The sequence below is a fragment of the Canis lupus genome, chromosome 7 (genome assembly GCF_003254725.2).
Source record: "Canis lupus dingo isolate Sandy chromosome 7, ASM325472v2, whole genome shotgun sequence".
NCBI lineage: Eukaryota > Metazoa > Chordata > Mammalia > Carnivora > Canidae > Canis > Canis lupus.
Genome location: NC_064249.1, coordinates 78,286,751 through 78,301,384, shown reverse-complemented (window position 1 = coordinate 78,301,384; position 14,634 = coordinate 78,286,751). Strand labels below are relative to the sequence as shown.

The following is a 14,634-nucleotide window of genomic DNA, read 5'->3' as shown; positions in this document are numbered from 1 at the left end:
AAAAAAGCAGAGTATACACAGTTTACCAATATTGAACTAATAATTATAACATGTCAGAAACTCCATGGGAGAAAAAAAAAAGCAATTAAAATCATCTTACCGTAAACTTAATGCCTGGTTGGGATCGAATTCCCAGTTGTTTAATTTCTAGTTTAGCCAACATACAAGATAATCGAGTAGGTGCAAATAACACAGAGATGTGAACATCTTCTTTTGGACACATTCTAATCTCACAGTTACTGGTTAGTCGTTCTTCAGAACCAAAAGTGTGTTGAAGCTACAATTTAAAAACAATTACTGCATACAACATAGCAGGAGCACAAATACAACTACCATCAACCCAAACTTTTAAAGCTGAAGCACCACATGAGAGTCTGTGCATGTAAGTGGTCTGAAAGATGACGAAACAGCACCACTTACTGTACAAACCTGAAAGCAGTCCTGGTCTTGTCCTCTAATGAGGAGTCGCAGATGCTGAGTTGTAGCTGTACAATTATTTCTTAAAGCCAGCTTCTGAAGCCTAGAAACAATTAGACATTGTAAATGCAGTTTTCCTCCACGAACATTGCTACAAGTATAAAACCAAAGCCAATTATACTTGACTGCAATGTCAAGAGATGAACTGGATTACGCACACCACTGTATTAGCAGCCCAGGAGGGGTCTCCACTGTCCTAGGATTCCACATTTTTGAAAACATCCTCACAACATATTCATCTTGTCAGAGAAATTCTGGTTTAATCAGTCTCCTGTTATAGCTCCTTAGCCGACCTTACTATTTATATTATCCATATAAGTCTTACCTGTCTTGTTAAAGCAATCAATTGTTAAAGCAATCAATGAAAATCCAGAGTAACAAATTCATTAAATCACTGAGTCAACACCATGCTTAGCTTGAATTTCTAGTTTTCATGGGAACAAGGAGTCCCTAGCACATTGCTTAGATTTTTTTTGACTCTCAGTAGTCTGCACAAAGTAGTCTTTTAAAGAGTACACTGAATTAACCATACTTTTAGAAAGTTAGAATATGCAGCTAAAATAGACTTATGAATAATAGCTGGCTGCTGGTAAAAATAAAAAATAATCCTTCAATCTGAAATTTTTAAAATCCTCTCTTCATTGGGAGGATAGAAAATCATGAATAAATCTCCATTTTATTCAAATTTTGAACGATGGCAGTTAAATTAATTAAACTGTGGTCTATGCCTTGTCCACCCTGGGTTAAAGGAGAAGGTTGCTGTGCTTAACCTCAGAATAAAATCTAAGACCTTCAGTTATCAGCATATCTGAGAAAAGCATTCACAGGAACACAGGGTAAGACTTACTAAAAAAAAATGCTTTAAAAGCATTCATTCATTCATTCATTCATTCATTCATTCATTTATTTATTTATTTATTTATTTATTTATTTATAAAGAAATTGGTTGTCATTTTCAAGTAAAGAGTTATCAATTGGGGGAGGGGGGGTTCAGTTTCTAATTTTAAAAAGGAACTATATAGGCAGCCTGGGTGGATCAGTGGTTTAGCACCACCTTCAGCCCAGGGCGGGATCCTGGAGACCCGGGATGGAGTTCCACATCGGGCTTCCTGCATGGAGCTTGCTTCTCCCTGTGTCTCTGCCTCTCTCTCTGTTTCTCTCATGAATAAATAATAAATAAAATCTTTAAAAAAAATTTTTTTTAAATGGAACTATACAAAAAGGGTTAACTTTTTTATTATATAGGGTCCACACAAATTAATTAGAAAAAAATACTAAATCCTAACCAACAAATAGTCAAAGTACATATGCAGACTTACGAGAGAGAAACTGGAATGAATGAATATATGGAAAAATGCTTCAAAAACATTTAAAAAATCCAAAACATTGGAATGAAATACCATTTGGATAACTTACCCTTAGAAAATAAAAATTTATTAGTTATCATTTCCATCTTTACTGAGGCATAATCCATTACTCGATGAGAACACTGCCCCCCCACATTATATATGAATTTTTTTCTCTTTACTCTTAAAGAAGAACTCATTTCAAATCTCCATTTTGCACTAAGCACCTTCTTCCAAAAAGGCAGGCAGGGAGCAGCAAGTGCCACACGGAAGGGCACCAGCATCCCTCACCCTCTGTTTCTGCGTCCTCTCCCAGCACCCATTGGGTCACAGCCCGACTACCTCCTAGGACATTCCTAATGGACAGAAAATAGGAAGATCTCTTTCTAGGCAGACAGTGTACCACTTTACCATAAATTCTGCTGCAACATGACTGGGATGGGAGTTGCAAAGATGACTGGGATGGGAAAAATAATCGTTGCAAAGATGACTGGGATGGGAAAAATAATCGTTCTGTGTAGGACACTATCACAGAGGTAAGGGGATTACAGAAACATAGGTTCATAGTCTAGCTAGGCAAGTGCTGCACTCAAAACTGTACATACATGTTTCCCATGGATCTATTGCCTTCAACAAGCCCACTTGTAGCCACCATGGGGCGTAGAATCCACGGACTAAGGTATTATCCTTCTCACGTGACTGGCAAGCTCCTCCAGGCTGAGTTAAAATATCTCACCAACTATAAACAGGAGACATGACAGCTCCTCAGGTCAATTCCCTGGGGTGGCACAGGGATTACACTTCCATCTGCTGGATTAGAAGGCAGCCATGAATCTTCACGAGGAAGGCAAGTCAAGAAATAAAGGAGAACAGCATGACGGCCCCTCCCTCAGGAGAGGACAGGGGCAGGGGGGAGGATATACCACTGACAAGTCCAGAAGTATGCACAAGATGGTGCCCCCATTTCCAACTTAACTCATGTAATTTCTTATCTAAAATAAAAGGGCAGGGAGAATGCCTCAGGCTTAGTGGCTGAGCATCTGCCTTCAGCTCAGGGCATGATCCTGGGCCTGGAAATCAAGTCCCACATTGGGCTCCCTGTGGGGAGACTGCTTCTCCCTCTATGTCTGTCTCTCTGTCTCTCATAAATAAAATCTTATAAAAATAAAAAGTTTAGCACACATTAATTTTGTTTCAGATGAACTGTAAGATTTCAGGATGTCATGGCATCTGGAGCAGCTAGATTTTAAGAGCAGCCATCTCTACTCTATTAATAATTTGCTGCAAATGATTGAGGGCACAATACCTCAAACTCCCTGCCCTTCAGGATTTTTTGAAGATCTAGTTGAGAGAATGTTTACTGAGAGCTGCTTCAAGAGCACACACAGCCCACCATTTTTCTAGGTGCCTCAGCTGTCTCCATCAAGCCACCACATGCTTCAGTACCCAGGAAATGCTGTGAGCTGAGTATTCACATGTGACACGTCCATGCCGGACTGAGCACCTCAAAGGGGAAGCATCCTGATGGGAGTATTTAATATGAAGTTGTTTTACTTTGAGACTCACTATATTGTACGGATCTCTCTCTAAAAGGACCCCTGGAAGAAGCATCTTTCTAAAGTCTGTAGAAGGAACAGCTTATCCTCTCTCACACAGCAACGGTTTGTTCTTAAACTTCTGAACACTAACTTATTTCAGGATGATGGGAGACGAGTTAGAACCCAGGACAAGACCCACATCAAGGCAAGTGTACAGGGTCTGCAGGTGAGCCTTTGGGCACTACCTATGGTGCTGATGTCCCTCCCTTTTCCCCACAGCAGTTAGCCCTCAACTGTTTTTATCTTACTGTGTCTTTTTGAAAGTTAATTTTGGAACAAGACAAGATACAGATGACTACATGAATAGTTAAGCAGATGTATGACCTCTGTAAAGTAAGGAGGTTCAATTAGATCCTTTTTGCACAGACAAAACTATAATTTTATTTATTTATTTATTTATTTATTTATTTATTTATTTATTTATTTATTTATTTAATTTATTTATTTATTTATTTATTTATTTATTTATTTATTTATTCATGAGAACACACAGAGAGGATTGAGAGAGAGAGAGGCAGAGACACAGGCAGAGGGAGAAGCAGGCTCCATGCAGGGAACCCGACGTGGGACTCGATCCCGGGTCTCCAGGATCACGACCTGGGCTGAAGGCGGCGCTAAACCGCTGAGCCACCCAGGCTGCCCCAAAACTATAATTTTAAAGAAGTACCCTATAGTATAGATTCAGCCAGGAGGTTCTTATCTCTCAGGGACCACAGAAACGTATTGATAAAACATTCAGGTCATATACAAAAATGCAAAATATGAAAGAGGAGACACTGAGGTTTAATAATTACTAATAATTACTAGGTTATTAATTAGTATATTTGAGGTTGATAAAAATTTAACTATATTGCTAAGCTTACGAAGGGAAAAAATATTATACTATACATTATAGGTCAATCTACTCAGAGTTCATATTCAAAATGTATGATCAAAACACATATAAAAATAAGATTCCAGATGTAATTCACATTAAACAGGACAAAATATATCTACTCTGTTAAATATGTCTTATACTCTTTAAAATACAAAGTATTCACTAGTGACTTTGTAAACTCCTTTAGCAGAATGCAAGGTTTTCGAGTATTTTTTCTTCCTACCCTTCCATAGGGCTTTCCAGAGAAGGAAGAAAGAAACTCTTAATTGCCTGAACTTGGTAATCAGCAGAGAAAAAAAGCTTAAGAAAGTGGAAACTTAGTTTTTTGGACTGCAGAGGTGAAAATTTTAATTAAAACATCTGCATTCATGATCGGAAGATTAAGGAACGTAAGACAGCCTTATTTCAACTCTAAAAACATTAACATGGTCATAATTATCAAAGCAGAGAATAACACTATGGGAAGACAGCAGAATCTTCACGTTCAGAAGCTGCTACATGCATACTTACTGTGTTCTACCAAGAGGAACACCTCCCCAGGCCAGAAACTGCTTGTTGGACAAAATCGATGGAACATCTGAGCAGCAAGAGCCAGGTGTCAGAGGTTTATTTCCTGAAGAAACGACTTCACCTTTTAACACCACTTCATATTGAGGTCCAAAGGGTTGCACGAATATTTTCAAGATCCTAACAAAGAAAACCATCTAAATTTAATGTCCAAAGTTCACTTCTATTGGCATCTATTCCCTACAAGCTTCCTTTGTCCCAAGAGATTGGACTGAGTGCTGAGAAAACAATTACATTCCCAGCCTTACAGCTTATATTCCAGAGAAGAATACAGACAAGGAAAGAGACGATCATAATATCATCTACATAATGGGAGCAGGCAAGTTCAGAGGGCCATAGAAATATTAGCGACTACTCTTTATGAGGAATTTGGGAAGAGCCGAGGAAAGCTTCCCAGATGAGAGAATTAACTCGGTGAAGTTGCAGGCATGCGCACCAGGCAAAAGTATTCACATCTGTGCAGGCTAGCCCCTCTCTGTAAGATCATGTAACAGACTGAGCACACTAGGGTATCTATAACCCAGGTGGAGGCCAGACCACATATGTCTCAGGATAGCATGCTTCTAAGCTCTGTTTACCAAGAAAGTTCAAATACTAATGATGATGGTGCTCTGACCACTGCCAGGTAATACTCACTGAGGATCTGGGCACCAAAATGTCACAAGCTTGGAGAAGGGATGGGAGTAAGGGACGTGTCTTTAACAACTAGCGATGGTTTCCTTGGAGAGCGAGGAAAAGTTCATGAGAAACATTAAGACTGATGTTTTATTATTTACTTTTGTCAGAATATTCTTGAAAATAGTAATTTCTTAATTTCTAGTCAGCTGGTTTAAAAGGAGAGTTTTAGTAAACAAAAAAGAAAATCTGAGGCTAAAAGAGGTTAAACGGAGCTCATTATTAGGCGAGAGAAAACATGTACTCATTCAGGCTGTAGAATGAAGCACAGGTCTATAAGCAGCTATTTTGAGCAAAAAGTTAAAGCTTGCCATTATAAATAATTTTATATTACCTTTCCTCACAGGTCTTGGGGTCCTCTGGAGTAAATGTAACTGTAACTTCTCGTTCTTCTCCAGGTTTAAGGAATAGATTCTCTGGATCCACTGAAAAGTGACTTCCTTGATCTGGAATCTAAATATTTACACAATTATAACTAAATGCCAACTTCTGCAAAAGGGCTTCTAGTCCACTCCTCTCGTTCTTCACTTACTCTGACAGGTGACTTTTCCCTTGTGCCTGTCACTACCCTGCCTCGTCTTACTCTCCTGGAAAGGGCACTTCCTCTTCCATAACAAACTTCATCTCCCACCCTCCTCCTAATATCCTTTAGCTCACCCACATGTCTCAGAAATAATGTCTCCGTACGTGATCACTCTCCTCCAATTCCACCTGTCTATAGGATAACACACAGAGTTTCCGGGAACTAATCTAAGAATTTGGTTTTTACTTGTAAAACATCAGATGTCAAAGTTCAAGTGTCCTACCATTTATTTCATACTAGTTTAACCACCAGCTTTTAAAGCCCACACACAGGTTCTTGCATTTGACCCCCATGGCACTCTGCCAAGGTGGCAGCTGAGCAACCTCCACAATATGAGGATATACTTCCATTTCACAGTCTAAGGAAATACCATGTCATAGCATTCTGACACAAATTCTTACCCTGATATCCAAGTAAACATCAATATTCCCTGCATTTTTCAAAGGTAAGTGCTGCTTTGTTGAGGAAGCCACACTGGCAAACAAGTGCATAGTCTAGAGGATGGGGTAAAACCGACATTTAAAATAATATCACAACAAGAATGAAATCAACCTTAACATAAAATCACGGCAAAGAGAAGTGTGGATACCTGTAAGTCTTTTGGAGCATGTATCCTAGCTATTCCTGTTCTTGCTTGGAGACGAACACTTTTAATGACTGGTGTAGGGTTTGGGCTATCAACTTCTATATCCACTCTTGCCAAGAACTCTTCTGCTGAGTCCAAGATCTCTGTAAAAAGTTCATTCTTTTAGTTACAGACCTGAGAGTTGTTCAATTCTTTTTTTTTTTTAGTTTTATTTATTTATTCATGAGAGACAGAAAGAGAGAGACAGAGGCACAGGCAGAGAGAGAAGCACACTCCCTGCTGGGAGCCCCATGTGGGACTCAATCCCAAGATCTAGGGATCATGACCTGAACTGAAGGCAGATATTCAACCTGTGAGTTATCCAGGTGGCCTGAGAGTTATTCAGTTCTAAATGCCTCATGTGGTCCAACACTATGCCCTCAGGGGTCACAAGAAATCCTAAGCAAGATGACTTTTTAATGAATTCAAAGAGGAAACAAATGAGTAGAGGAGAAGGAGAAAAAGAAAATATCTAATTGGTAGATGTGACAAAATCAGTGAACAGACAAGATCCCAACAGGTCTTCCGCAGTACTTGCTGGGGTTACCTACACAGGAGTTTGACCCAAAACAGCATGGTCTCTGCCCCATCTTTAAAACAACATAAAATATTTGACAAATTACTCAAAGTATTCACATTTACTAATAGAGGAACTACTCCTCAATTTTGTGGCTTATTTATCTACAAAGTAAAGCAATTTCCAAAACATATATACATGCTACCTGAAGAAGTGATCCGTTTCTTTGGACTATGGAAAAGAACCCAAATTATCAGAAACTCTGGATCCTGCAAAACAAAATAAAATAAATTTACACTAGCATTAAGATTTAAACCTTAATGAAAGGTAAGTTGTTTGGAAACTTAACTTCCTCTTTAAATCTAAGGCAGTTCTTTATTCCCCCATCTTACCTGTCCATCATAACTAGCAGGCATCACGTGGTTGACCACAGAAGGAGCTGCAAGCTGAGCAATCACATCGGCATATGGAGTCTCTTTCCAAGAGGCACGGATGGGTGCCTTGGAAAATGTGAAGCAGCGCCAGGCTACGGCATTCTGTTCAGAAATCAAGAATCAGTTTCAATAAAGCCACTAGGACAATGTTGGTGTGATGTTAAATTTGTGGACAGAATCCTTAAAAAAATTTATTTCTATAAGAAAAATTAATCAAGAATGATATTAGTGGTGTCTACAATTCCAAATTAATGTGCTCTGTAAAGTTTTCTTACTGTATGTTAGTACTTACAGCATTAATAACAAGTCTGATTGGCACAGTGGCATGAGTCTTGTTTATCAATTTTAATGGCAGAGCTTTCCAGCTTCCGTAAGTCAAGTCACCAAAATCAAGAACATCTTTCTTTTCTGTATCTACCTAATTATGAAAAAAAAAGACCGGTTTCTAAAAAGCAATGTATTAATAAACTTCACAGCTTATAGTCTTATCACCACTCTTTACAGCCACAAATAGTTGTCATGAAATGTGAACTTATCTAAGTTTCCCTAGGTAATTTTACAACTGCTATTTTCTACAAAAATAATGTTAAATTCTTTGTTTTTGAGGTAGTCCTTGTACCCAGATATATACTATAGGACAAAGCAATATATTTGTTGTTGCTACTTTGAAAAGACTGTTAGATATTAAGAAAGACCATTTTATAACATATATAAGCTTCCCTTCATTGAGCTATGAGCTCTATTATACAATTTTGACTTTTCAATTCCCTTCAAAATGTACATTGGCATTTTCAGATTAAGTCCAAATTTCTGACAAAACTGAAAGTGTTTAAAAATATATCAAAACAGACATCAAAATTTAGAATGAGGGCCTGTCATCACAGCAGATGACTTCTTTAAACACTGGAGAACAACTTAACACAGACCCTCACACCCATACATGTAGAAATGTTGGATAATATTTAAAATATACATACATTTCTTTAGCCTGGTTGAATATAAAAGGAAGTAAAAAACAGACTGGCAAATGGGAGCTGACTTCCATGGTGGACCATGAAGGTCTGATCAATCCACTCCCAAGGTAGTTGAGTTTCAACACCTGCCTGAGAACAGATGGCAGGACCCTGAGCTTGACGGGAGCAGGGCAAAGCTTTGGAATGGAATTTAAACTCCCAATGTCAAATGCAGAAATTCAAAGAAGTGCCCTTTTTATGAAAAGGGACCTGGAAAAACTGTTTCTATGGCTGAGGAGATAACAGGGAAGATTGTCCGGAGATCATTTTGCAAGAAAGTAAAACCTCAAGCCTATACCACATGAGGCATGGGAACTCCAAGTTGGAAATCACTGAGGGGGAGGTGGGGCAAGATGGCAGAAGAGTAGGGGTCCTCAACTCACCTGGTCCCACCAACTTACCTAGGAAACTTTCAAAACATCCCAAACACCTACAAATCCGACCTAACATTTAAGGAGAGAACAGCTGGAACACTACAGAGAGAAGAGTTTTTGTTTCTAATTAGGTAGGAAGGCAGAAAAAAAATAAAGAATCAAGTGGGGGAAGGGCCCCACGAGGAGCGGGGCTAAAGCAGAGCAGCAACAGCCTCTGGGCCAGGAAAGCCCAGCCTCAGGGAAGTGGGAACTTTAAAATTCCACACCAGAGTTTTCTGGGACAGAAAACTGCTCAGCAGGGAAATCGGGCAGAATTGCAGGGGGTAGTGAAGCCTCTAGATTCCCGGAGTCACTAGTAGAGGAGGGGCACCCCGGGGAGAGCACACTGCAAAACCCGGTGGTCTCCACAAAGGGCTGGAGCACCACAGTCCTCACCGCATTTGGGAGAAGCCAGTCGGTTACAGGGGTGGATTCAGATGGAGGTGGCTGAGCCCCATTCCCTTTGGGAGAGGTGGTCCTCAGAAGCGTGGTTCTTTAGGGTCTTTGGCCTTTTATTTTTTACTACTTTGTTTTAGAATTTGTCACTTTAGTGGTCTTTTTCTTTTATTTTCTTCTGATCTTTTTCATTTTCTGGTCTCTGATCTCATCAGATCATCCAGAGTGGAATTCACTTAGGTTGTGGCTGATACTTTTGACTAATCCTACTCATATAGCCACTCTGCACTGGACAAAATGAGTAGAAGGAAGAATTCACTACAAAAGAATGAATCAGAAACAGTACTCTCTGCCAAGAGTTACAGAATATGGATTTTATTCCATGTCATAAAGCCAATACAGAAGCACAATTTTAAAGCTACTGGGGACTTTGGAAAAAAGCATAAAGGACTCTAGAGACTTCGTTACCGCAGAATTGAGATCTAATAAGGCCGAAATTAAAAATCAATTAAATGAGATGCAATCCAAATTGGAGGTCCTAAACTGCAAGGGTTAATGAGGCAGAAGAAAGAGTGACTGACATAGAGGGCAAGTTGATGGAAAGGAAGGAAGCTGAGGAAAAAAAACAATTAAGAGCCCATGAGGAAAGGCTTAGGGAAATAAATGATAGCCTCAGAAAGAAGAATATACATCTAATTGTGATTCCAGAAGAGGCCTAAAGGGAGAGAGGGCCACAAAGTATATTTGAACAAATCATAGCTGAGAACTTCCCAAGTCTGAGGAAGGATACAGGCATTCAGATCCAAGACGGAGAAGAGAACCCCCGCAAAAAAAAAAAAAAAAAAAAAAAAAAAAAAAAAAAAAAAAAAAAACCATTGAACACTTCAACATTTAATAGTGAAACTTGCAAATTCCAAAGATAAAGAAAAAATTCTTAAAGCAGCTCGAGACAAGAAATTCTTAATTTATATGGGGAGAAATATCAGATTAACAGCAGATCTCTCCACAGAGACCTGGCAGGCCAGAAGGGGCTGGCATGATCTGTTCGGGGTACTAAATGAGAAGAACATGCCACCAAGGATACTTTATCCAGCAAGGCTGTCATTCAGAATAGAAGCAGAGATAAAGAGCTTCCAGGATAGGCAGAAACTGAAAGAACATGTGACCAGCAAACCAGCTCTGCAAGAAATATTAAGGGGAACCCTGTAAAAGAAAAAGAGGGAAACCAAAGAAAAAATCCACAAAAAAAGGGACTGAACAAGTATTACAATGACATGAAATTCACATCTTTCAATAGTTACTCTGAACGTGAATGGGCTAAATGATCTCATCAAAAGATGCAGGGTTTCAAACTGGATAAAAAAGCAAGACCCATCTATTCGTTGTCTACAAGAGACTCATTTTAGACCTAAGGACACCTCCCGCCTGAAAATGAAGGGGTGGAAAACCATTTACCATTCAAATGGTCCTCAAAAGAAAGCTTGGGTAGCAATCCTCACATCAGATAAATTACAGTTTATCCCAAAGGCTGTAGTAAGAGATGAAGAGGAGCACTATATCATACTTGAAAGGCCTATCAAACAAGAAGACCTAAAAATCATGAATATTTATGCCCCTAATGTGGGAGCTGCCAAGTATATCAATTAATAACCAAAGTAAAAACACATTTAGATAATAATACACTACTAGTAGGAGACTTCAACACAGCACTTTCTGCAAATGACAGATCTAAGCACAACATCACAAAAGAAACAAGGGGCTTAAATTATACACTGGACCCAGATGGATTTCACAGATACATACAGAACTTTCCATCTGAATACACGTTCTTCTCCAGCACGAGTGGAACTTTCCCCAGGATAGAAAACATACTGGGTTTTCTATCAGGTCTCAAACTGATACCAAAAGATTGGGATTGTCCCCTGCATATTTTCAGATTATAATGCTTTGAAACTTGAACTCAATCACAAGAAGAAATTTGGAAGAAACTCAAACACGTGGAAGTAAAAGATAATCCTGCTAAAAGATGAATGGGTCAACCAGGAAATTTGAGAAGAATTAAAAAGATTCATGGAAACCAATGAAAATGAAGATACAGCTGTTCAAAATCTTTGGGATACAGAAAAAGCAGTTCTAAGAGGGAAATACATCACAATACGCTTGTATTGTAATCCCTCAAAAAAATTGGAAAAGACTCAAATACACAAACTAATAAGTTTGCGCCTAAAGGAACTGGAGAAAGAACAGCAAGTAAAACCTACACCAGAAAATAAATAAATTAATTAATTAAAATTAAGAAAAACCTACACCAGGCAGAAGAAGGAAGATAATGATTTGAGTAGAACTCAATGAAATAGAGACCAGAAGAACTGTAGAACAGACCAACAAAGCTGGAATTGGTTCTTTAAAAGAATTAATAAGATAGATAAATCATTAGCCAGCCTTATTAAAAAGAAAAAAGACTCAAATTAATAAAACCACAAATGAAAGAGGAGAGATTACAACCAATACCAAGGAAATACAAACGATTTAAAAAACATATTATGTGCAGCAATATGCCAACAAATTAGGCAATCTGGAAGAAATGGACCCATTTCTGGAAAACCACAAATTACCAAAACTGGAACAGGAAGAAATAGAAAATCTGAACGGGCCAATAACCAGCAAGGCAATTGAAGCAGTCATCAAAAACCTCCCAAGACACAAAAATCCAGGGCCAGATGGCTTCCCAGGGGAATTCTATCATAGGTTTCAAGAAGAAATAATACCTATTCTACTAAAGCTGTTTCGAAGGATAGAAGTGGCCATAATACTTCCAAACTCGTTTTATGAGGCCAGCATAACCTTAATTTCAAAACCAGACAAAGACTCCACCAAAAAGGAGAATTACAGACCAATATCCCTTATGAACATGGATGCAAAAATTCTCACTAAGATACTAGCCAACAGGACCCAACAGTACATTAAGAAGATTATTTACCATGAATGACTAAGTGGGATTTATCCCCGGGATGCAAGGTGGTTCAACACTTGTAAAACAATCGACGTGATAGATCACATCAATAAGAGAAAAAACAAGAACCATATGATCCTCTCAATAGAAGCAGAAAAAGCATTTGACAAAATACAGCCTCCATTCCTGATCAAAACTCTTCAGAGTGTAGGGATACAGGGACTTTCCTCAGAATCTTAAAAGCCATCTATGAAAAGTCCACAGTGAATATCATACTCAATGGGGAAACACTGAGAGCCTTTCCCCTAAGATCAGGAACACGACAGGGATGTCCACTCTCACCACAGTTATTCAACAAGGTCCTAGAAGTCCTAGCCTCAGCAATCAGAGAACAAAGAGAAATAAAAGACATGCAAATTGGCCAAGAAGTCAAACTCTCTCTCTTCGCAGATGACATGATACTGTACATAGAAAACCCAAAAGACTCCACCCCAAGATTGCTAGAACTCATACAGCAATTCGGCAAAGTGGCAGGATACAAAATCAATGCCCAGAAATCAGTGGCATATCTATACACTAACAATGAGATTGAAGAAAGAGAAATTAAGGGAGTCAGTCCCATTTACAATTGCACCCCAAAGCATAAGATATCCAGGAATAAACCTAACTAAAGAGGTAAGGGATCTGTACCCTAAAAACTACAGAAGACTTCTGAAAGAAATTGAGTAAGACACAAAGAAATGGAAAAACATTCCATGCTTATGGAATGGAAGAATATTCTGAAAATGTCTATACTACCCAGGGCAATTTCCATGTTCAATTAAATCCCTATCAAAATACCATAGACTTTCTTCCCAGAGTTGGAACTAATAATCTTAAGATTTGTGTGGAATCAGAAAAGACCCCGAATAGCCAGGGGAATATTGAAAAGAAAACCAGAGCTGGGGGGCATCACAATGCCGGATTTCAACCTGTACTACAAAGCTGTGATCTTCAAGACAGTGTGGTACTGCCACAAAAACAGACACACAGATCAATGGAACAGAAGTGAGAACCCAGAAATGGGCCCCCAACTCTATGGTCAACTAATATTCAACAAAGCAGGAAAGATTATCCACTGGAAAAAAGACAGTCTCTTCAATAAATGGGGCTGGGCAAATTGGACAGCCATGGGCAGAAGAATGAAACTAGACCATTCTCTTATACCAGACACAAAGAGAAACTCAAAATGGATGAAAGATCTAAATGTGAGACAAGAATCCATCAAAATCCTAGAGGAGAACACAGGCAACACTCTTTTTGAACTTGGCCACAGCAACTTCTTGCAAGATACATCTAGGAATGCAAGGGAAACAAAAGCAAAAATGAACTATTGGGACTTAATCAAGATAAAAAGCTTCTGCACAGCAAAAGAAACAGTCAACAAAACTAAAAGCCTACAGATATTTGCAAATGACATAGCAGATAAAGGGCTGGTATCCAACATCTATGAAGAACTTATTAAACTCAACACCCAAGAAACAAAAAATCCAATCATGAAATGCGCAGAAGACATGAACAGAAATTTCTTCAAAGAAGACATAGACATGGCCAACAAGCATATGAGAAAATGCGTCACATCACTTGCCATCAGGGAAATACAAATGAAAACCACAATGAGATACCACTTCACACCAGTGAGAATGGGGAAAATTAACAAGGCAGGAAACCACAAATGTTGGAGAGGATGTGGAGAAGGGGGAACCCTCTTACACTATTGGTGGGAATGCACACTGGTACAGCCATCCTGGAAAGCATGTGAAGGTTCCTCAAGAGTTAAAACTAGAGCTACCCTACGACCCAGCAATTGCACTCCTGGGGATTTACCCCAAAGATATAGATGCAGTGTAATGGCAGGACACCTGCACCCCAATGTTTATAGCAGCAATGTCCACAATAGACCAACTGTAGAAGGAGCCTCGGTGTCCATCGACAGATGAATGGATAAGGAAGATGTGGTCTATATGTACAATGGAATATTACTCAGCCATCAGAAAGGACGAATACCCGCTATTTGCCTCTACGTGGATTTAACTGGAGGGTATTATGCTGAGTGAAATAAGTCAGTCGGAGAAGGACAATCATCATATGGTTTCACTCATACGGGGAATATAAGAAACA

The 14,634-nt window shown here is 39.0% G+C and overlaps 1 protein-coding gene across 10 annotated transcripts in view; it reads right to left on the bottom strand.

The window, feature by feature from the left end:
* CEP192 (centrosomal protein 192) overlaps nucleotides 1-14,634 on the bottom strand; it is a 157,525-nt gene that overhangs the window by 43,919 nt on the left and 98,972 nt on the right. For 7 of the 10 annotated variants that reach the window (XR_007411689.1, XM_025429599.3, XM_025429595.3 and 4 more), the window contains 9 exons: nucleotides 7,992-8,117; nucleotides 7,658-7,801; nucleotides 7,468-7,534; nucleotides 6,713-6,852; nucleotides 6,525-6,617; nucleotides 5,875-5,993; nucleotides 4,809-4,985; nucleotides 421-520; nucleotides 101-277 (listed from right to left, as the gene is read on the bottom strand). Coding sequence is in view for 9 of the 10 variants with exons in the window: in XM_025429599.3 (XP_025285384.3) it covers nucleotides 101-277; nucleotides 421-520; nucleotides 4,809-4,985; nucleotides 5,875-5,993; nucleotides 6,525-6,617; nucleotides 6,713-6,852; nucleotides 7,468-7,534; nucleotides 7,658-7,801; nucleotides 7,992-8,117 (1,143 nt within the window). In the remaining variant the exon portion in view is untranslated. The remainder of the gene's footprint in view (nucleotides 1-100; nucleotides 278-420; nucleotides 521-4,808; nucleotides 4,986-5,874; nucleotides 5,994-6,524; nucleotides 6,618-6,712; nucleotides 6,853-7,467; nucleotides 7,535-7,657; nucleotides 7,802-7,991; nucleotides 8,118-14,634) is intronic. The other 3 variants (XM_025429598.3, XM_049111889.1, XM_049111888.1) reach the window with 3 other exon arrangements.